Source organism: Microtus oregoni, unplaced genomic scaffold, assembly GCF_018167655.1.
Source record: "Microtus oregoni isolate MIOR12 unplaced genomic scaffold, Mior012 000027F_ref0000203, whole genome shotgun sequence".
In the NCBI taxonomy this organism is placed as follows: Eukaryota; Metazoa; Chordata; class Mammalia; order Rodentia; family Cricetidae; genus Microtus; species Microtus oregoni.
Genome location: NW_024543086.1, coordinates 13,531,505 through 13,555,805, shown reverse-complemented (window position 1 = coordinate 13,555,805; position 24,301 = coordinate 13,531,505). Strand labels below are relative to the sequence as shown.

Genomic DNA, 24,301 nt, shown 5'->3' with positions numbered 1-24,301 from the left:
TCCAGTATATTTTGCTATATGTGTATGTACATGTAGTTATATATGTTACATAACAGATAAGCAAAAATATATGTACAATTATGTTACCAGTAAATAAGAATCCTTGACGCTCATTTTTCTTCTCATTCTCTTTCATTAACATTCTTGTTTATATAGAATTAAGAAAATACAAATGGGAGAAATTACTGCAATTTTAAGTTTCAAAATTATTATTTAGTTTGAGTCATGAAAATTTAAATTATATATATGAATATAGGTGCTTTAACCCTTTAAAATATTTTGCAATAATATGCATTTTCAAGCTATATTCACTATTTTTACAAGACAAGGAAAATACAATTTTATTTATTCATGAAACTGTATATAGGAAAACATAATTAATACCTTCTATGTTGTACTGTCCAATTTTCAGTTCTTAAGGAACATTATTTATCACATAACTTTCAAAATCTGGTCCAGTGCAGCAAATAGGTTTAAATAAAAGCATTTCCTCTGGTAATGTTTTGTTCACTGTGACTCACAGGTCAGTGAAGGGTTAGAATCACAGGATAGCTGAGTTTTTGGTCACAGAGGTCTTAGCACTGGTGTATGCAAATGTCCCACAAGGGTATCCTGTGCACAGGCGCGATCTTCAGCAAGCCTCGCAGAGCAACAGCCTCCTACTGCTGTGGGCACTGCATCTCTGGGGTTGACTTTGAGGACACATACATGATGGTGTGTGATTTCTTACAAGCTCCTTTTTCCAATTTGCTTGTAGTTTCTTTCCTTTCTTTCACCTCTGTTGAACGCTTTGATTCCGCAGATAACCTACAAGCATTAAAGCATATATTCTGAATTCAAGTATGGTCAAGAAAAAGAAGTAAATGCCTAGTAACATCGGCCTCCAAAAAGGGGCACATTATCTTATGTACACAGGGCAAAAATTACAGTAGACTCCATTATGAATACTAAATAACTCACTTTAAAAAGAATGTTTAATGTTTGTAGGCTTAATTTTTTTAAATGTTTAATAAATATCCTTAAATCTGAAAAAAAGGTCAAACAATGCCTGAGTTAAAGTATTAGGTAAAATGAGATACACATCATAAGAACACCAAGTACAAAATTCAAAATGCTGAAGCAGTATTTTAAGGTTGACACCACATACAAAAGGTTAATGAACACAAGACAAAATAACATGAAACCCAGGCTACCCAAGTAGATGGCTGTCTCAGACAAGAAAACAGAAAAGCAAGCAACCAAACAACAACAACAAAAACCCTTCAAATAGAGTTTCCATCAGGCAAGCAGTAAATGAATAGCACAGGAGATGTTTAAATGAAAATTCTTGCCAGGCATGGTGGTGCACACCTTTAATCCCAGCACTCGGGAAGCAGAGGCAAGCAGAACTCTGTAAGTTCTAGGTCAGCCTGGTCTACAGAGTGAGTTCCAGGACAGAGAAACCTTGTCTCGAAAAAAAAAAAAAAAACAAACAAAAGATGGAAGAACATTCATTAAGTGAATAACGAAAGTGCAGAACTTCAGTTTTTGACAAAGGCCATCTTTTCTGTGACAAAGTTAACCTCAAACTGTGAGTCTAGGTTAAACCTGCAATACATATGGTTGGAAGTGTTTTAAGTTAGTAGATGGACTTACACACTAAAAAACAAACACTCTGTGATATTTTCTTATGTGTGTGTGTGTGTGTTTAAGCAGACAAAAATTTTCCAATGTGCAATTTGAGTCCATTAATGACATGCATTATGTAATGTTTCTCCAGCAAGAAAGAGCAGAAAAGGTAACGAGGACAAAAGACAGCAAGATGCAGTGGCCATCTAGAAACCACCTAGAGACAACTGTCACCCATGGACTTCACACACGACAGGGAGCAGCCCAACCCCTTCCAGAACCGCTGGGGATAAGGTGTATGTGTTTGAACACCAAGTGTTTACTTCTTGTGCAATATAGATTAAACATTATTTTAAGAAATTCAACAGAATAATACGACAGTAGCAGCTGATGTTTTTTCTTGGTGAATGCCTCATTAGCCCTGAGAACTTACAATCTATAGGAAGCGTACCAGGAAATTCTGTGGTATGGGATGTGCTGTCTTGCTATCTCAGTTAAATGTCTGATTCTGCACCTACTCTAATTAATGTAGCCCTAGCTCATCTCATGGAGAAGATGCTCACCAACAAGCTCAATTTTTAAATGCGTAAGGGCATTATTTTAAATACTTCACACAGCATTGCATGTAGACACCATCCATCTCCTTAAAACTATTTGGCTCCTTCATCTTCTTTAATCGCTTTTTAAAACACAGCTAGTTCCAGGACAGGCTCCAAAACCACAGAGAAACCATGTCTCAAAAAAGCCAAATAAACAAAAAAAAAAAAAAAAAAAAAACAAGTGTGTGGGTACATGTGCTCTAGCCTATCCCTTCCTCCCATTAGTCCCTAAAGATGATTTTGCTTCTATTTTCATGTCACATGCATGTTTTATGTACATATAAAGTCTGGGGGGGGGGCTGGAGAGATGGCTCAGTGGTTAAGAGCATTGCCTGCTCTTCCAAAGGTCCTGAGTTCAATTCCCGGCAACCACATGGTGGCTCACAACCATCTGTAAAGAGGTCTGGTGCCCTCTTCCGGCCTGCAGGCATATACACAGACAGAATATTGTATACATAATAAATAAATAAAATAAATATTAAAAAAAAAAGTCTGGGAGCCACAAATGAGAGAAACACGCACTATAACTCAGACTGGCCTAATCAGCTTAGCATGCTTGTCTCCGTTTGCATTCCTCTTCCTCCGGATTACCCGGCTTTGCTGCCTCCATGGCTGACAGAGTTCCGCTGTGTATAAACCACGCGTCCTTCACCCATGCCTGTGCTGCTGGACGTCTAGGCCAGTTCCACAACAGCTACTGTCCTGCACGTCATCCTGCTGTACAGATCCGGACCTTCGGCTGCCAACGCGCCATTCACTCTTTTACTGTCTATCTCTATCAGCTTTGCTTTCTCGAAAGACAGAGCCCTTCGAACGCTGGCTCCTTCTTGCGCCACCTGACACTTTCTCTTTCCATCACAAACCCAACTACACAGAAACTGCAAGCTTTGAAGTTTGGGAATAAACAATAAAATTAATTAGCTTTGATATTTAAAAATATCAAGCAGGCATCAAAGCCTATTTCTGAAGCTTAGTATAGATATCAAAAACCATAAAAACTTTTACCTGGCCTTACCAAAAATTTAAGTCTAAATGCCTTAGACTACTGAAAGGTCCTTTGAGAAAGTTTTTCTTTCATGGCTACTCCTGAACTGAGAGAAAAACAACAGCGCATTTCCTCCATTCAGCAAAACCCTCAGGTGTGCTGTGCTGTGCTGTTTTCATGGACTAAGGAAGTGTAACTGCCTAGCGTCACTTGCCATCCATTGCCCTTCCCTCCTACAGTCACCTTAGTCTTCCTGATGCTCTGAGAATAACCAAAGGAAGACAGATCAAATGCAGTCTTACAGCGCACACACGGCCAGGAAAACAGACAGAGCAGCACGGCACAGTTCAGGCAGTGAGAGAGGAAAGATGTTGAAGGCTGTTGGCGGCCAGGCAGAAGGACACACTGACCTGGGGGAGCTGGGGGTGTTCCCACTCTGTTCACGTAAGGCCTCAGCACTGCCTGGACCATCCATGAGCTTTACACATTTCTTCTCCGTCTCTGGCTGCGTCTCCTGAGGCGGACTCTTGTGAGGAGAGAGGCTAGCTGGCTGAATGGCCGAAGAGGCCAGCGGTCCTATCTGCACAGCGCTACCACTTAAGCTACTGAGGCAGGACTCTTTCTCCTCTCTCTGAAGCGGCAGTCTAGAAACTTCCCCGATGGCACTGGCAGCAGGTGTCTCTTCTGGGGCGGTTACATCCAATGGCAGCACCTCACGCCTCTTTTTGAGCACAGGTACTTCAATTTTCTCTGAGAAGAAAAAGCTTATTAAAATGCATGCCCATTTAATAAAAACAAATACACAACCCAAGGTCTGAAGTACTATAGCAAAGAAAGGGGGGGCTCCTGCTCGCACTTCTGCTTTCAGATTAGCATGCCCCCCTTTCTTTTGCACTGATCCTCTGAATCACCCTGACCCCCCAACACTGTGTTCTTTGTTGGGTTGGCAGATCTTTGAAATTTATAATGGATAATTCTTAATCAGGGGAGCATATTGGAATCACAAAAGAGAAAAAGCACACAAAAAAGAATCTTTTAGAAACTATAAAAAAATCTATGGTCAACAACCTCCCCCTAGTGGTGAGACTCACTATAGTTCCCACAGATGATCTCGAAGAAAGTTAGGCAGAGATCAATCCAGTCTATACAATGAATTCCAGGATAGCCAGGACTACATAATGAGAGTCTGTCTCAAAATTAAATAAATGTAAATAAATAAATAAATAAATCCAAGATGAATGGTGAAAGAAGATGGTAGAATCTGTATTTCCATCAGTTATCCTTCCATGTACTCAAAAACACCTCAAAGAGCTCAGGAAACCAAAATACAAAAGCAAGATGGTAAAGACTCTGGAACACACACACACAGCGACTGAGCTACGAAAGGGCCTCTGTGACTGTGATCTCCTTCACCAAGCCACTAGAGCATTATGTACAGAATTCAGGGGCTATGCTGAGAGACTCACAGAGGGGAACATTTGACTTTCCTATCATCCTGACTCACTATGTGGAGTTTCACTCCTGCACTGGCCCACAAGGGAGACTACCGGGGGGCTATTCTACTCCAAGTCAGCAAAGAACAAGAAACAGGCAAACAGGAGTTAATATCCAGATCTTGCAAGGCCCTTCATCCCTGCCAAATAGTCCAGACTGTGTAAGGGCCCCATACTGCTGGAGGCACAGTGAGCGTGGCCCTTGGACTTGAGCGTGGGACTGGCTCTCCCACATGTCCTAGGTGTCTCCTTAGGGCTGTCCATGGACCCACCCAGGTGGATAAGTCACAGAGCTATCACAAAACTGACAGTTAACCTGTGCTGAAAGTGCCCTCTAAATGCTGAAGCGGAATATAAGAAGTTGGTATGCTGAGAATTGCAAAAAACAAATAAACCATAACCCACCACCACCACCGACAACAACAAAAACCCACCCCAAAACAATGAAATAGAAGTCACAGGAAAACACAGATGGCAAGGAATATAATAACAAACACCTAGTTCATCAATCCAGAGATGGGGACTAAGAAAATCAAGGAAGGAGGGTTTTAAAAATGGCAAAGCAAGGTGCCAATGACAGAACTAAAGACATGTATGGGAATAAATAGTTTGAGGAGCAAAGAGCTTAAAACATGCAAACCAGATGCAGAAAATAAAAAATGTAAGTAAAAAAAATATAGTAAATAAAAAGTTAATTATAAGATATCAACAACAGGACTGACCGATCAGAGTAGAGAATTAGTGAGTCTGAAGACAGGCGCTTTGAAAACAAGAAAAAGAAAATGACTGAGGAGGAAGAAAGAAAGCTTCAGCGGTTTTATGAGACACCATCCAAAGGAAAAGCTACGTCGCTGGTACCAAGAGAGAACTAGACTATGACAAAAGGTACAAAGTCTATTCAAATGAAGAACAGAAAGCTTTATAAACCCAGGAAGAAACGACCTTCCTGTGGAAAGGTCAAAAGTTTGATCAGACCCAACCCAAAGAGTCAAACTCTCAAAGGACAAAGAACACTCTGAGAGCAGCATGGGGGTGGTAAGGAGCAGCAATGCCCCTGGCAGCAGACTTCAGAGTGACGAAGGGAAAGAGCTGCCAGTCAAAGGAGATCTTTGGAAATGGAAGATGGACACCGTTCCCTAAGAAAAGCTGAATTCACTGTGACTAGACCTGTCTTACAAGAGATACTGGGCCGGAGTAACAGTAAGAATGGCTCAGTGGTCAAGAGCCCTGGCTGCTCTTCCAGAGGACCTGAGTTCAATTCCCAGCAACCACATAGTGGCTCACAACTGTCCTTAACACCAGCTCCAGGGCATCTGATGTCCTCTTCTGACCTCTGCATGCACCAGGCATGTGAAGACATACATGCAGAGACAAAATGCCCATACACATAAAAATAAATACATTTTGGGGGGAGGAGTGGCATCTGATGTTTGAAACCTGAAACAATCAGAGAAAATCTAAATATTCAGACATAATAGTCATATAGCCCCCTATGGACTGAACAGGAAGATATAAAAACAACACTAACAAAGGAACAATTATAATCAATAGTTAAGGGATAGGAAACATAAAAAGGCTTGAATTTTGACATCAAAACTCAAAGCAATGGGAGAAATGGAGCTAAGAGGAGGTATTTTTCCTTTTTGCCTTAGTATTCAAAATTGTCACACTTTAGCTCAGTATAGTTCTTTATAAGTGTGTGGTAATTATAACTGAAAACAAATATAGTGACTGAGAAACACCTCTCAGCACCGAAGTCTGGAGGGGGGAAAGAAAGGAAGAAAAGGCCTATCAGAAAACTGGAAATACAGCAGCACCAAGTTCTTAATTACCAGTAATTACTCTGGATGCAGATGGGGTACATTATCTAATTAAAAGACAGTGAATGGCTAAAGGGATTACAAGAACAGGAACAGAGGATGCTGCCGATGTGAAACTCATCTCATCTGCAAGGATATGCAGAGGCTGGAAATCAATGAGTGGAAAATGCAATCTACTTGCAGCCCGGAAGAAAAGTGAGATATTTATGTCAAGTCAAATACACTTCACATCAAAACTATGAAACCAGGACAGTAAAGAATGATAAAGGGGCCCCAAACTGAGTCTGTAGCACGTGAGCGCGCGCGCGTGCGCACGCGCACACACACACACACACACAGATACACACACACAAACACACCAAACAAACATCAATACATCTCTCTGTATTAGAGAGACAGCAGAGACAGTGACATCTGGGGATGCCAACGCCCACTTACAACAATGGAAAATCACCCAGACAGAAAAATCAGCAGACACTCTGGGTTTAAAGTACACTCCAGACTTCAAATGGAGCTAAGAGAAACATATAGGACATTCTATCCAACAGCTGTAGAATGCACTCTTCTCTACTGCATATGAAGATCACATGTTAGAAAAAAAAAACAAGTCTGAACAAAAACATACAAACATTTGTTTTGATGCAACCCCAAACTAAGGCCCCGTCAAATATCTTTTCTCACCCCAAGGAAACCTGTTAACAATAGGGAGAACTCTGATCAATGGAGCCGAACAGAGAGCCGAGGAATTAACCAATCCTTTGACACACAGCTTGTGTGTCCACAAAGTCAAAACACGTAACAGGGAAAGGACAATTCCCTCATCAATAGAGCCAAGAGAACTGGCGACTACACGCTAATTACTAAACACCTCATCTCTCACAGGAAACGAAGTCAGCTAAAAATGGGTTACTCACTAAACATAATATCTAAAACTACTAGGAGAAAAGAGCCAGTGCTACACTACTCTAGTGAGGACTTTTAGAGAAGACTTTGAAATGCACAACAAGCAATAAAAGCAAAAGTAAAAAATTAAAAGAAAAAAATGGATCATATTAAAACGAAAACTTCTGTAACAGCAAAGGAAACAATGAAAGAAATCACAAGTTCAAGCTCCAGGAACTACACAGAGACAGAAGAGAACCAAGCACACATCACACACATGTGCAGGCTCACACACAGTAATAACAAATACCTGTTTAAAAGACAAACATGATGTGGTCTCGTTCACCTGGGAGCTCTAAAGGCATGACGACTATAGTCAACAACACACTGGGAATTCCAGACAGAGGAAGTTTGAAAGTTCTCACAACAAAGAAAGGGTAAAAGTTTAAGATACTAAACTTAAACCATAAGTAGTTCTGAGATATGACTAAAGTGATAAACATTAATTACCTTGATCACTCTACAATACACATGAATGACAGCACCACATTGTACCCTATAAATGTGTCAGAAGAAAAACAAATAGAACTTTCCATATGGAGTTGGAAACATAGACAGCCCTTGAGATCAAGACTACATCTTCTTTGCCTTTCTGGTGATGGGTCCCGAGGACACAGGGTCAATGGAATGGCAGCAGACAAGAACTAAAGAGCCTGAATCCTAACATGTACAGTGCTGCATCAGTCCTGGAATGCTCCTCCGGAGATTCATGGGGGCAGGGAGGGGGAAGGAGGGAAGGAGGGAGGAGTCTTGCTTAGTTCTACTATAAACAAACTTAGCTAGTCTAACACCCAGTATCAGAGGCTTCAACAAGATGAAACTCTGACCTGTGCTGGTCATATGCATCCATGACCCCACTCAGGAAGCAGAGTAAAGGTCAGGAGTGTGACACCAGCCTGGGTTGCAGAGTGAGACCCTTTCTCAAAATAATTTCAAAGCTCTCTCGGACACCATAAGATGCTATAATCTTCAAGCGGAGAAACTCAAGTTCTTGCTGTTCAGTATGAACCCAGATATCCTGAGAGAGAACATTGTTATATTCATGCAACCAGTTGTAATTTCCTTACACATCTGAGAGCTAACCTTTACTCCAGACACAGGGTCGCAGTTTAGTTTATAACGACATTGGTAAAAAGCTACAAAACATGTCTTAGTCTCTCAGAGCTAATAATGATTTGAAAGGCGAAAGCCTACGCAGCACACCTTCAGGTTCGTACTTCAGCTTTAATTCATCTAACTTGGCTCTCAGTTTTATGTTTTCACTTTCTGAAAGCTGCAGGTGTCTTTCATTCGCAAACAGTTTCCGCTCAATATCCAGGGCCCGCTGGCTCTCAAACAGCGCCTTCATTCTCTGTATGGATAGCTCGCCTTTTGTGCTTTCGTTTTCTTTGCTACAGGAACAGAAAAGAATGATTAAAGAATATTAAAATAACACACAGTACAAGCATGGTAGAATAAATCTCGTGTATTATAAAGGCATTTCTCTGAGATTTTAGCAATAAAAGAAACAATAAAGTCTTAACAATGCAATGCCCGCCCCCAAGAATTTCATGGATTCTTTAAAAAAAAAAACAGAGAAAATATTTTTTCCAAAATGCACACATGCATATATTCAAGTTTTAAATTACATGAAATTTATTCTTGAATTTTGATGGAGAATCTAAGAGTTCTTTTCACTTACCAATCTGAATGCTAAGCACAAAAGAAATGCATATTTTATATAAACTCATGCTACACAAGGATATTTTTATTGACATTCTTCCGGAGATTTTTTTTTGACAATTAAAAACAAATAAAAAAATGAGTCAGTAATACTCTTATAAGCAAGCAAACCCTTCATCTTTTATTCACGATTCCAAACACTTACTTTAACTTATCAAGCTTTAGTTGAAGTAAATCTGCATAGTAGGTGCTGTCTTCTAGAGAACAAGAGCTGGCTGATGTGGAAGGCTTAGATTCCATACTTTCATATAAGGTCTAACGAAAACAGAAACTCTTATTACACAGAGCAGACAACACACTAGGTTTGCTGTAACAGCAGCAACCATCACTAAGTAGAAACTGACTAATTTACAGTCATCAAGCTAAGAACCACACTCTTAACTCACCTACCTTCTGGAGTAGGAAGACTAAGCAGTTCTCTTTTCAAATAATCAAAATGGATCAATGTGACACAGGCATAAAATAACACATGTTTAATTACAAAACTAAGGCTCTCAACCACACCATTCCCACAGTTCCCCCTCCTAGCTTTTAGAATGGAAGAAGCAATGACTTCTGGTTCAATTCTGGACTTCAGAGAAAAGTTATAAAGTGGAAAACATGGAGAGAAAACCCTTGGTGTTACCTTTGGTACTCCCCCATCCCCAATACTGAAGGAAATTCTTTCTATTTCTCTGAGGCAGGGCGTAAATGTGTTTAAAATTTAGCAAACAATTTTAGAGACTGCAAAAACCCAACTTTTCCTGACTGTAAATGTACGTTTCAAAGTACAGTGCTCAGCTAATGTAGGCACACCACCGCCCCATAATACACTATACATTTAACAAAATTGCTACCTTTTCAACAGTTTTCTAAGAAATGAAAGTAAAAGTTAATATTTAATGATAAACTAATGACCACAATACAGAATACTTAAGGGATCATTAACATTTATAAAATCTGCTACTTATATAAACTCGAATCTTTCATTAGAAGCTTAATGAAAGGACACTAATGCTCCCTAAGGTAATTAAAAAAATCTGAAAATTTATAAGTGTAATATAATCTTACAAAACAACACCAAATAGTTCTTTCTGGTGTGTGTGCATGTGTGCATCAGATAAGAGAAAAGCAAACATGTAAAAACAACCAGAACACTATGAAGAAAAATTAGGGGAACTAAAGTCTAAAAATAAAAATCATATATTCCAAAACCTCTGTAACACAAACAAACAAAGGTCAACCAATACACAGATACTGTCGAAAGATTCACGCACAAATAGAAACTTGTTATGTATTAAACCTGCCATCTCACTGGGGCCGAATTTAACAAATGATGCCAGGACTGACTTCACATTCTATATACAAGACTGAGGTTAGACTGCCGTGAGTTCAAAAAAATACATATTGGGTAAACTGGTACCGAAACTGGAGGTTAATTGCATAATAAACTACAGAAGCTAAAAACATAGAGACATTCAATTCAAACTTTGGCTCTATGTTTTGAAAAGATGCTACATTTACCTTAAATTTCTCCAGATTTTTAATTTCACCTAAAAGGTGTTTTATTTCACCATTCTTCTGTTCCAACATGGCAAACAACCGTTCCTGCTGCTCCAACTCAGTTTGAGACCCCCTCATCCTCAGCAGTGTGGAGATTTGTAACTAGAAAAACAATCACCCCCAAAATCAAAATCCTGGTAAGCATATTTCTGGATAATTCCTGTTTTGTGCTTCACTGATTTGAATTCAACCCAGAAAGTAAATAATTCTTTTTCATCTCATAATCTGAAAACATTTGCATCAAACGTTTTGTTGTGGATATCTTTCAAGTACTATTTTGACTACTTTTATGGTATCTGAAGTCTTTAACATTAACTATTTATGTGCTGTGAAATGGACATGGAACTACATGCCATTTAGACGGTACATGAGCCTGGCCAAACATCGCCTGCTACTCATCACTTGAATTAAGACTATGGGTCTACAGGGGGTTTCTAAAATTTATAAATAAGTGAGGAAATTGTTAAGTTACTCACAGAAATTAACTACAAGGACGGGTAAGTGTTTACTCCATGTTAGTCCAGAACAACTCTAAGAGGCAGGAATGGCTATCACCTTCCCATTTACACATGAAAACTATTACCCACCTCAAGGAGCTCATGTAACTCCCACGTTTAATTACTGAAGTTCCTTATTTCTTTGGTAAAACACTTAGGGAGGAAAATGAGGGAGCCTTTCTAGCAATCTATTACTACCTTAGCAGCCTCGGGCCCGTGGGAGGATGGGTCAGATCCAAAGGACTGGAACAGCCAGGACTGTGGCCTCCTCACTGCTCTGAGCACCTCCGTGACCTCTCACTTAATAAGAATGAGGAAACAAAGACAAAAGAACCTTACGATGCAGACGGCCCAACTTGGCTTACTGAGCTGCAGAGATAAGAGGCCATGAGCAGTACAGATGTCAATAAAAAAGAAGCCTTTGTATGAGACGTAGCAGAGAGCTAAGTCTAGATGAAGTAGGAAACGGCGTTATGCTCAGGAACATGCTATGCACAAAAAATAAAAATAAAAAAATCTTTTTCTCATTCCAATTGGACAAGAAGACTATCTACCTGGTGTCAGTGAGGAACCACTAAAGCAATTTGCAGCTGCCTTCCCGAGGTGCTTTCTAATATAAAATAAAGAATCACGCAATTCTACAAACAATCACATAAGTATACTTTCTGAAGGACATCAGTTTCCTGTATATATCTGCTAAGACAACGCAGATTAAAGCCTTTACTGGCGATGAATCCATACCTTCATTTTGTTCATCTGCTCTCTGGTGAATGCATTGTGCTTCTTCAGTGACTGGTATTTGACTTTCATAGAGTTGAGCTGGCGTTCCATAGCCACCCTTCGATCATCCACCTGGAAGACATTAACGTGCTTGTTCTTGTAGTAAATGAAATGCCGGTTTCGTCAATTTGGTCATGAGAACACTTGCAAGTACCTCTGCAAACAGGGAGTTGCCTTTACTATTGGGATCCAAGGCTTGCTGAAGTGCGTGACTCAACTGCACCTGAAGATCTTGATTTTCTACGCGAGCTTTCTGGATGGAAAAGAGAGTTTCGCCAGCAGAGGGCAGTAAGAGGGCACTAACAACTGCGTCTGACAACACCTTCACCATACCTCTAAGGCCTTAGAATACGACACCACTTCCTTCTCTCGCTCCTCCTTTTCTTCTTGAAGCCGGTCTACCCGGTGCATTAAGGAAGCATTGGCACATTCTAGTTGTTCTTGTTTGTACTGCAGCTCGTTCACCTCTTCTTGGAGAGCAGTCTACCAACAGGAACACAGCAAGGGTTCTCTTGACTAATCTCTTACACACAGTTGGTCCATTCACTCTATTACTTCCCACCTCACATTAAAACAAAGCCATCCAGAGGTTGCCAAGTATATTTTAAAAGGTTTTTAGTTAATGATTTTTTTTTAGCAGAGAGCCAATGAAAATACCTTGGAAACTGTCTCCTTTTCCTTTGAATTTTGTTTTAATTATCCACAATTGAAATGAAAAATCTATAGTGACAAGCATTTTAATTTCCACTGTGCTAACATTGTATATCGGGCTTTTATAACTCAACTAGTGTCAAAATAAAAGCCTATAAATGACTCCAGAGTTTCCATAATATAAAATATGCCTTAAGTAGTCATTAAAATAGAAAACTATTTTATGAATGAATTAATCCACATGAAAACTCTGCAGAGTGCTTTTTGGTTATGGTAAACAACGAGCTCAGTCCTCAAACTGTTCTTAAGAACAACTACAAGAACACGCAGAACTATTCTAATGAGAAACGAGAAAACACCTGAGATATAAATTACCTTCACACCTTCCATCTCAGTTAGCTCAATCTGAAGAGCCAGCACCTCCGAAGACATGCTATTGAGCATGCGCTGCTCAGATATTAGCCGGAGCTCTTCAGATTTGTGGGCGAGAACTTCCTCCTGGTGGTCCAGCTTCTGCTTCAGCTGCTTCTCACTTAACCTCGCTTCATCTAATTCCACTTTCAGTTTCTCTAACTAAACCAGGAAAAGAGAAAGAAAGAGTCACAACCTCTGAACTCAAGGGTCCTTGAGCTTTCTTTGAACTTTCCTTCCTGAAGCTGTATTTAGAGTTTATACCTGATTTTCCAGATTCTCCTCTACAGAAACTCACTGGATCTAAGTGACAGCCCCACCCACAGTGCTGGGAACTGAACACAGGGTCTTGGGTTGCAAGCTAAACATCTCTCACCTGCCAAGTGTCTTTTAAACAAAGACCTATATTGTTTTACAAATTCAGGCATAACCTGCACTAGTCATCCAAGTAGACCTGGTTTTCTTAGAAGCAACTGAAGGTGGTATAGCTAACCACAAGGCAGCTGTATATAATGGGAAGTATGCCTCCTCCCGAGCCCTGAAGAGGCCTGGGTAACAATGATTCAAGCGGGTAACCTGGGTAACCACAGTAGCGTGATGACGGTCTGGACTACAGGGACAAGAGCTACCATGAGATTTTATAGATCAACTTCTTGGGATTCAACAACAGATTAAATGTGAGAAATAAGAAAAAGATAATGAGCAAACCTTGAGAATTTTAAAGCAAATGATTTGAGACTGTTGGCAATACCATTTTTGTAAAAATTTTCTCTTTCTTCTATAAAAAGGCCATTTTGATTATTATCTTTGCTTAACTTAGTCCTAAATATTTCCTCTATCATATCTACTTAGGAAATTAGGGCTACTGCTAAATCCATGGAGGAATGAAAAATAAGAATATATCTTTTCCAGTTATCCACATCTCAAATCGGATTAGCTACAAATAGGATTACTAGTTGTCAGAGCCACAGGCAAGATGATTCTGTATTACACAAAAGCGTACTTACTTAGATATGATTTTGCTGATACCATTATTCAAAATATATATTCAAAAATATATTGTAGTTTAATGAAAAATTATAGGTGGAAACAGACATGAAGAATACTAAAAGACATACAAAATATTAAAAATTGAAAAACAGACTTCTGAGAAAATAGGGCATAAAAAAATCTTTAAAATTTTTCATAGAGTAGGATCTGGAAAAGAAAATCAGGGTACAAGCTCCATCTGAAGAGAAGCATAAGCAGAGCCCTGGATTTCTTAGCGGCAAACTGAAGGCCCAGGGCAGCTGGGGTTCTGAGAGTGAACGGGTGTTCACTGCACAGCTGCTCACTCTGTGTTTACAATGGAGCCAGGATATAAGGAATCACTAGACCATGGACACGAACTCAGTACCGGGCTTTAGTTCAAATAGTGGCTAACAATTTCTAGTTCTTATTTTGTTCAATCTCTTTAGTTCACCTAGCCACTGGCATCGTTGTCTGTCATAATGGAGATAAGGTTACCTCCTTCACAAAGTCCTTTTGAGAGCTGGATCGTCCACATTTTTCCTTCCATAAACACATATGAAGTTTCACCTCTGAAGCACCGGTTTGTGTGCAGAGTAGCAGCACATGACTAACGGCAGGGATGGCTACAGAACTAGTCACTTATCTTACAAGGTGAACACACAGCCAATAAGAAGGCCTTACTGGTCACCAATATTATGAATACAAATATTCAGATACCAAATTTAAATAATTAGCAATTTCATGTCCTTAGCAGGCTAGTATGTATACAAATTCCTTTGATAGCTTATTTCTCAGTGTTTCCACTTGAACATTAAGATAGGGAAAACTTATTTTTGGCCATTAGTATTTAAGCAACTCCTCTGCCCTCCCCCACCCCCACCCCCACCCAGTACTTAGAGATAGCCTTACAAACACAGGATATTTTCGCTCTGACACACAGATGCAAACCTTATTTTTCAGGTCATTCACTTCCTGCCTGTGGCTTCTGTGTAGCTGCATCTCTAGCTGCTCCAGCTGCGCTTTCTGTTGTTGTTTCACAGCTTCACACTCACAGCTCAAACTTTCTAACATCCGATTCTTGAGCTCAACTTCTCTTTGAAGGGCGTACTTCTCCTGGTTGTAACCCTGAAAACACATTTAGATGCATACAAAATTTTAATCATTAGATATTAGTTAGCATCTTAAGCTGGTTCACAACCGTTATTTGCTATCCAAATAACAACCACTTGTCAAATTGGGAATACTGTAGTTAATCAGTTTTTACTGTCTTGGGTTGGGGGTGGGGTTACATGCATTTTCATGTGGAGAAGCACACGTTTATGCGTGTAAGTGTAGTCCGGGCAACAACCTCAGATGTTGTTCCTCAGGCAATCTTATTTTTGGGACAGAGTCACTCACTGACCTAGAACCTGCCTGTCAAGTAGGCCAGGTGGAATTGCCAACTAACTGCGTCCCAGGGACCCACCCATCTCTCCGCCTCTCCTGCACTGGAAGTTATCAGTGTGCATCATCATATGGGCTTTTTCAGTATGGGTTCTGAAAACTATGCTCAGGTAAGTATTTCACCAAATGAGCCAGGGGCCCAACCCTGCTGCTAATCAGTCTTAATGAACCCTAAAAGGTGTATTTGGAGACTGCAGTGGTCTCAAAACACTCAAGCTGGAAGAAGGAAAGTCCTGGCCCCGGCAAATGACCAACTTCTGCTTTCCAATCTGTGGTCTCTGGTGCCTTGAACGCCAGCAGTGGAGGTGGTAATGGAGGGAGCATTCTCTGGATTCCAAATGCAATGAACCCTCATACTGATGAGTGATAAGGCTTTTCTAAAAAAGTCTTGCCCCTGGCTAAACATCAACCATCAAGGTAGCAAGCAAGTCTTATCTCAAGCTAATCAAAAACTAGGAATTTACTGATTATTAGGAAAGTTACCTTACCTTTAATATAGCACAGTATCAGAATCTTTACAAAATTTAAAATCCACTTGAGAGACAACAAGAAAAAATAAAGGGACATTTGGTAGCACAAGACCAGAAACACTGTAACCACCTCACAGAGACACTCAGCCATCCTCCCAACAACTGTCCATTCCATGCAAACGTGCCAGGTCACAAACCCATTAAGAGATAAAACATGGCACTAACCTCAAGATTAGTGTAGAATCCACAAGGGCAGGCTAAGAGGAGGCTTTTTTTTTTTTTTAAGAACTAGATCCTGCCAAACACTATACAGAGGACCAAGGAGACATTTAATTCTACTTAATATGATGCAAAGAATCCCGCAGAGCTCTGACTAAAGTGACTCAAAGAAAACCTCTCATGTTTGTGCCTTCCACAAGTGTGCACTTACCACACTCCTAAATCAAAGTGTCCAACACACAGACTCCATGAGGCTAAGAGTTCTTCTCAAGTGCGTGCCATAATTCTGACTAATATAACACTTATTTTACCAACAACTGAGTAGATTTACCACTATGGCATTATCTATCGGATGGAATGTTTTATGAGAGCGTGAATCACCATGACTAAGAGATAAGGGGCAGTGTATAATGTCCAGATGGCAACAGATGCCGCACAGTGGAACAAGGGAGAACTTTGAAGAGGAGCCTTTCTAAGGGAAAGATGTATAAACAGATTTCCAAAGCAGCAGCAGGAAACACTCTTGGATGCCAGATGCTGTGATGCACAGAATATAAGGGACACATGTCCAACAATCATCGTGCCAGACATCCAAACTCCAGTACAGCTTCAGATGTCATTTGCATCTTAGCTGCCTGAGTTTGTTCCAGAACCCCACCCTGATGCCTGGATCCTAAAGAGTACCAAACCCTACAAATACCACGCACCTCCCACTATCTATAGTCTTTATCCTGACAAAATTTAATTTTAAATTTGACACAGTGGGAAATTAATGATATAAACAATAATAAAAAGAGCAATTAAAGCCGGGCGGTGGTGGCGCACGCCTTTAATCCCAGCACTCAGGGGGCAGAGGCAGGCGGATCTCTGTGAGTTCGAGGCCAGCCTGGTCTACAAGAGCTAGTTTCAGGACAGGAACCAAAAAGCTAGGGAGAAACCCTGTCTCGAAAAATCCAAAAAAAAAAAAAAAAAAGAACAATTAAAAGATATGTGTCATTTTACTCTCAAAATCTAACTGTTCTTATGATGTTAAACAGTTTAGTAGCCATGTGACAAGGCGAAGTGTGGCCAGTGTAAGGCACAATGACATAGTGTTACAGGAGCATCATCTACTTCATTGTCTCCTGGACAGTGATTCGTGTCCCCAACAGGACACAATCACTGTGGCTTTATAAATTATATATGGAATTTTCCATGTATTATTTATGGATAACTGTACTGTTCAACGTACAAGTACAGTAGGGGGAAGAATGTTAATGTCCAGGCTGGAGGTATAGCAATTGCTTCAGTTCACTATTAAGAAGGATAAAAAAACCCACAGCATGATGGTCTATCAAGCCCTATTCAAAGAAAGACAAAACAGGGACGCTTCACTGGCACTCAGATGCTACCAGTAAGCATTACTGTTGGATAACCAAATGCTCTTCCTTATATAATGCCTTGAAAAAAAACAGTAGAATGGGTAAAAAAAGGAAAAATACTGAATCAACTATTACTTTCAAAGTGTTGTTTGCTAAAAACCATTTACAAAATAATCAAAGATTGAAAACATGCTAAGGTTTAAAAAGGTATAATTCCTTCTAAATGACTTTTGGAAAAAAAATAAGACAAGGTAGGGTAGAGAAGAGATTATGGCAAGAGACAACACATTTGAAAGAAATGACTGCAAACGCATCCTGAAATGCATACATCCATGAAAGGAGTTTAATTGATGTTACCATGTAACTGGGGGCAGGTGCAATACCCAAATCAGACATCATATACTACCAAGTAAAACCTAACATTAGGAATGGGTTACATGTTTTTGTGCTGTTGGCCAATGGGCTCCTCAACAATTATAGGGTATTATTACCAGTGCTACTGGTTACCCTCCACAACTTGTCTTAAGACCAGACATGGAGAAATCTAGCTGGTGTTCGGCTAGAAGTTTCATCCTACTGGTTAGTGTTCACAGAGTTGAAAAGTGCTACGTACAACACCAGAGGAGAAAAGTAATAACAGTCTCACCCAGCTACACACCGTGTGAGCCACAATTTAATGACCTGCTTACAAGTTAGGCCTATGGGTTCAATAGTGGCTTGAATGTTAGGGGAATAATCACCGGTCTTTTTACTTAGATTTGAGCCCTCCCATTCCCTTCTACAAGATGAAATCCATATCTGACACTGTCAATGAGGCCAAGAGCCTGAGGCTAGATAGGTCATAGGCCCTAGAGGAAACCTACAATTACTATTCTGCTAAATGAACACAGCAATGGAACAATGCTTAATCACCTACTGCAAAACCCATAGTTCAAGATATCATCAACACTCATCAGTGAAGTTCTTACAGTAAATGGGAATTAACAAAGGGAACAAGAGACTTTGGAATGTTCAGTCCTAAATGGGATGTCTTATATCACACCCCTCTCCTCAAGGTTCAGAGATCCATTTGGAAGAAGGGGCAGAAAGCCTTGAAGAGCCAGAGGTAGTAGGTGACTTCAAGGAAACAACATTTTTCAGATGCAGTAGGGCAGATGAACTCACATAGGAACTCCCAGAGACTGTGACAGTGCGTACAAGACCTTTATAAATTCCAGGCAGACAAAATTCCACCACAGAGGAAGGGAGGAGGGCACAGAGTCCTACCCCGAGCCAGGAAGCTATATATGCAACTGACAGCTGCTGAAGAGGGAAAATCAGTTTCTGCAGTGGAGCGACAATAGGTTTATCAGTCACATTCTAGGACACGACCCATACATCCCCAGGAGTAGTCAGCCAACACAAACTGAACTCCATGGTAGGTGTTGTTTGTTTTTTAAAGAGAGAAAAAACATGAAGTTGGGTGCGCGGGTGGAGAGGATCAGGGAAGAGTTGGGGAGTGGATAAAGAACATGATCAAAATATATTGTAGAAAAACTTCAAAACATTAAAATAAAACAAAAATAAGATAAATAAAATTCAATTAAATTAAGAAAAAAATGGCTGGAATTATTTATATTGCTCCTCTCCCCAATTCTTTTATTTTTAAAGGAAATCTAAGTTTGGTTAGGTATTTTTAAAACAGTTGTGCAACATGACTTTATTTCTACTCTGAGGTCTGCAATCTTTGTCTTATAATTTGGCACTAAGTGATTATCAAGAACAGCAGTACTTGGAAAAATGACAACTGCCATTAGTGATTTTTTTTTTTACCTGTTATATTTAAACTTCTGAGATTCAAATTTAAAATACCAAGCATTTAGTATTAAACTGACTTAGTCATTCTAAAAATATCAGAGAATAAGAGTAGACAAAGTTTCCTTTCTTGCAGTTTGCATCTCTGGAGACAATCAGCACTCCAGAGACTTAAGAGCAAGTTTGGACTTTATACTACACAGTCAGTGTTAGCTCTGCTGACATGACATTTAACTGAGTCTGAGGCTGAGAGCATGGAATCAAGAAGCATGGGGATGAGTCACTCCACAGGAAAGAACAACTAGTATAAAATCAGTATAGGAAAGACTGAAGCAAAGTGGTTTGAAAAGGGGTGACGAGTCAGGCAGAGGCCAATGCACAGAAGTCTATACCCAAGCAAAGAGCTCAGATTCTATTGACAACGTATCAGAAAGCCCCATAAGGTTTCCAGAAGGAAAGAAACGATATCACGACCACTTGGATGTGTGCAACATGAATGGTATGATGGTAATGTGGATGGTGGCACCCGTTAGAAGGCTGCAGCAGTAGGTCAGTGGACAGATGGCCGTGGGCTGGGTAGAGCAGCAGCATCCCAGGCAGATGCTTTGGCTGTGCTAGTTTTTTTTTTTCTTTTAAGTCAATTGAACACAAACCTAGACATATCTGGAAAAAGGGGATTGGGGATCTTAGCTGAAAAAAAATGCCTCCACAGGATTGACCTGTAGGTAAGTCTGTGAGGCATTTTCTTGATTAATAATTAATATCAGAGTGCTCATGTCACTGTGGGCCGTGCCACTCCAGGCATGTGGTCTCAGATAGTACCAGAAAACAGGCTGACCAAGCCACTGAGTAGCCCTCCTCCAAGGCCTCTGCACCAGTTCCTACTCTAGGCTCCTGCCCTGACTTCTCTGGATGATGGACTATGAGTTGTAAGATGAAATCAACCCTTTTCTCCCCAAGTTGTTTTCGATCATAATGCTTTATCACAGAAATAGAAACCCTAACTAAATGAGTCCTTAGATTTGTTGATGGATAGAATGTGGGCCTTCCTGACTTCAGGCTTAAGCAACTGGATGAATGCCAGTCCATTTACTAAAGCAAGAGACCATTCAGTTAGCAGACAAGGAACGAGTTGTTCTTCTTGTATCAAGCTTGAGATGTCCGTTAATGGCAGGTACTTGAATGCACTAATTTAGTCTTCAGGCAGAACTAAAGGCTTGGTGCGATGCCATGGAGTATCTAGATGTTTAGAACCAGAGAAAAAGTGAAGTCACGTAAGTAGAGCGTAGACTAAACAAAACCTGGCAATAAATGCAACACAAAAGGAGAAAGCATTATTTGACTTTTCAAACTCAGAGCACACTGTTGGAAAGAAGCCTGGAAATTCATTTAGTTCATTTTCTTTCTCAACTCTGTCCTAGCAGAAGACTTAGGTCTTCAAAAAAGAATAAATAGTTGTTAGACAAAACAAGTTTGTAGTCCCCAAGCACATCCTTGTTAACAGGTGTGCAGATCCTACCTCAGTAACGGTCATCATTTCTTCATGACATTTATCCAATTGATTCTGCAGTTCAGTTTGCCTCTCCAAGAGCTGTAAGCCATACTGTGCAGCTTTCAGTCGCTCCTTTTCACACTCTTTGAGTTTGCTTCGAAGATCTGTGATCTCTCTCTCCATGCTTTCTGTTTTCAGTCTACTGTAAAGAGAAAATTTACTGAACTTGGAACTAAATGTAGTGATATCAGAGCAAGAGAAGAAACACATACTGTCATATAAAATGAAAGGGTTTTTAGATTCTATTCCTGACTTGTAAGATGATACCTCTAATCAACAATAGCACAGTAGGTATTGAGAAATCGCTGAATACTACAAAAATTGTGATGGCAAAGTCAATATGACTGGGGGACGGGGTGAGACAGAGTTTTTCTTTTCGTATAGCGCTGGCTGTCCTGGAACTCATTCTGTAGACCAGGATGGCCTCAAACTCACAGAGATCCTCCTGCCTCAGCCTCCCCAGTGCTGGGATTAAAGTTGTGTGCCACCACCACCCAGTAAGATTTCTTTTATTATTTTTTTTAAAAAATATTTCTTTTCATTAGAAGATAAGCATAATTTTTCACAAGACCCAGAACTAAATTCTGTTATGAAAGAAGACCATAGGGCACTCTCAGGTATGATCCTTGAAGTATATGCGAAGTCAAGGGTATACAATGTTCTGGAAGTTAATAATCAAAATTCCTTCAGGATGTGGGAATGAACAATCATGGCAAATGGTGCTAAGTCAAAGTAGGTGAGAACTTGGAAACTGCCCACTGGATTTCAAATATGCAGATCACTGGCCCATGAGCTGTTCCGGTAGAAGTGGGATGAAAGTATGACTAGAATAGATTTGAGGGAGAATGGTAGGTGACACAAGGTTGTGGGTAAACGACCCAGAAATCAAAGCGGAGCTCCGAAGCCTGATGTTCTAACCACTTTTCTGTCCAACCTCTCCAAAACACAACCTGCGTAAGTCATTAAAGTAACGGGAAGGTCTGTGGATGCGCTACCTAAGTTCTAAGCCCACTTCCACCACAGACCCACTGCACAAAGTAAGGTTTGTAAACATCTTTTATCTATCGGAATAATAAAAAGCCTCTTAACTAGATGCATCACAGCTGATAGATAACACAGCTGACTGGGCATCAACAGAAATACCATGTGAGCCAAATGCGGTTTTAAACTTTCTGCGGGCCACAACTTCAAAACTAAGCACGCTGGAAAACATTTAACCCGATACATTCAAAATGTTACCATTGCACACTCGAATCATTGTAAAACAAAATGAGACGCTACTGTGAGAACTCATTGTGTGTTTGTTACATTTTGCAGCATGTTAATTCGGGCTGCATCACTGGCTAGGGGTAACGGGTACTAAAGAGCTCAGACTCAAGGTCACCGAATTCATGAAGCCCACCCAGCACCCTTCTTTATCGGCAGCAGAGCGGGCAGTTAGCCGGTCCGACCGAAAACTACACCGGACCGGAAGGCGGCTCCTGAGAACTCAGGTTCCGGGAGAGCAGGCGTTCCACTGGCGGACGCCCGGTTCTCCCCTCCCGCCGCTCGCCCTTACCTCTCAGCTCACGCTTCCCGGCTGCCGCAACCAGAGGCTTGTCCAGAAAGCACCGGGCGCCCGGATTCGTGTCGCTACATCCGCCTCAGCACACACACACACACACACACACACACAAAAGCCGTCCTGTTTATTCAGCTGAACCAGAGCTAACTAAGTGCCGGGATTTTTTGAATACTGTTCCCGCGAGAGCTTGCATTTCTCACGAGATGTCTCGTCCAATCCGCGCCTCCGAGACAAACAAGCGGACGGACTTGCAGCGACTGCGCAGTTGCAGGCGACCGGCCGGCGACTTAGGCTTTCCTGCCCGTTAGTTTTCCCGTGTGCTGTTTTATTGCAGTTTATCTGCTTTACGTGAACTGTGTTTCTGGATTTTATTTGTTTGCTTGCTGTGGTCTGTAACAGCGCCATTGTAGAGGCAGTGTCGCTGGTCAGTGTGGGGCTGACACCACCTTGTGGCCCGACGGCCCTGTCAACCCCACCCTGGCCTGCGTGCTGTCATCCGCTGTAGCTCAGGCGTTTTGTCTCCCAGGTGCCGGGACAGTGCCACATTCCACACGGAACCCCCAGTTAGGCCCGCAGACCACCTTGCCAAGTCCACGGCATCCTTCGGTTTGCACAGAGGAAACCGAAGCCTCTCTCAAAGAAATGTGACCTGTCAAAGTCATAGAGCTGCTGTTCAAACGAACGCCAGCTGTTCCGCAGGACAGCTGAGGCACATGCGTATTTAAATAGAAATGTCTTGTAAATATGCTTATTCTTTTTTTAAAAAAAAAGTTTAAGCACTTGGAAATCTGGAGAATTCAAGTACCTGGTACATGGCATCATGTCTTGTGTATCTAAGGACTTGGTTCTGTCTCCTTTCTCGTCATGTTTCACAGTGCTGAATTCTCCCCATCAGTAGATGAAGGTGCCGACATGACTCATTGCAAAATCTAATCAAAACTTCCTTGACTCCAGTCAACCACAGCCCTATTTCGTTTTTATGTGTATAACAAAATTTCCAAGGAAGGTTTTTCACTATCCAGTTTCTATTACTGCTATGATGATGGTGATTTTTTGAGAAAGGATCTTCCTGTACCTCTGGCTGTCCTGGAACACACTCTGCAGACCAGGCTGGTCTTGAACTCACAGATGATCCACTTGCTCTGCCTCCCAAGCTCTGGAATGTTGTAGAATATTAGTTTTAAAATGTGTTACATTTGTTTCTGCTGGGAAACATTGGTTTAATGATGCAAATATGTGTTGCATTCTTTCATGTAGCATCTGTTTACTCTGTAAAACTGTGTTTCTTTGCCTGTCTGAAACACCTGGTTGGTCTGATAAAGAGTTGAACGGCCAAAAAAACAAAGCAGGAGAAAGGACAGGTGGGCTGGCAGGCAGAGAGGGAAAAAAAAGCCAGAAAGAGAAATCTGGGAGGAGAAGATCAAAAAGCCAGAAAAGAAGGGGCCAGCTACACAGCTAGACACAGAATAAGAAAGAAAAAATACAGAAATAGAGAAATTTAAAAGCCCACAGGCAAAAGGTAGACGGGATAATTTAAGAAAAGCTGGCTAGAAACAAGCCAAGCTAAGGCCAGGCACTCATAAGAAAGAATAAACCTCTGTGTGTATTTATTTGGAATCTGGGTGGTGGGCCCCCAAAGAGTCAAAGAGCCAAAAGAGGAAAAAAAAAACAAGCAAATACACTGGGGTTAGTTTCTTTTATTATTCTGGTATTCCCATCAACTGGGGTCTGGTCTTAAGCTAGTACAGTGAATTGTCTCTTGACAAGATCACCAGTGATTTTTTTTTTTTTACATGCAGGCCAAATATGAACTGCGCCAGTACAACACGCCAGGGAT

The 24,301-nt window shown here is 40.8% G+C and overlaps 1 protein-coding gene across 2 annotated transcripts; it reads right to left on the bottom strand.

Annotated features, from left to right (window-relative positions):
- Spdl1 (spindle apparatus coiled-coil protein 1) lies at window positions 1-22,624 on the bottom strand. 2 transcript variants are annotated; one of them, XM_041676232.1, is made up of 12 exons: window positions 22,459-22,624; window positions 20,868-21,042; window positions 15,010-15,186; window positions 13,015-13,212; window positions 12,322-12,471; window positions 12,143-12,241; window positions 11,950-12,060; window positions 10,673-10,813; window positions 9,315-9,424; window positions 8,651-8,838; window positions 3,603-3,942; window positions 1-807 (listed from the first exon to the last, which is right to left on the bottom strand). In XM_041676232.1, the coding sequence occupies exons 2-12, from the start codon at window positions 21,021-21,023 to the stop codon at window positions 660-662; spliced, it is 1,818 nt and encodes a 605-aa protein (XP_041532166.1). In that variant the 5' UTR covers window positions 21,024-21,042; window positions 22,459-22,624; the 3' UTR covers window positions 1-659. The 2 variants fall into 2 exon arrangements, with proteins under 2 accessions (XP_041532166.1, XP_041532167.1); XM_041676233.1 differs by having other exon boundaries at window positions 20,868-21,039.
- Window positions 22,625-24,301: the final 1,677 nt, after the last annotated feature.

Coding starts and splice junctions, on each gene's coding strand:
- Spdl1 (XM_041676232.1), bottom strand. CDS start 21,023: ATGGAGAGAGAGATCACAGATCTTCGAAGCAAACTCAAAGAGTGTGAA. Junction 12,472..13,014: donor CTGAGATGGAAGGTGTGAAG/GTAATTTATATC, acceptor TCCTGTTGGTAG/ACTGCTCTCCAAGAAGAGGT. Junction 8,839..9,314: donor CTAAAGCTTGATAAGTTAAA/GTAAGTGTTTGG, acceptor CTGTTCCTGTAG/CAAAGAAAACGAAAGCACAA.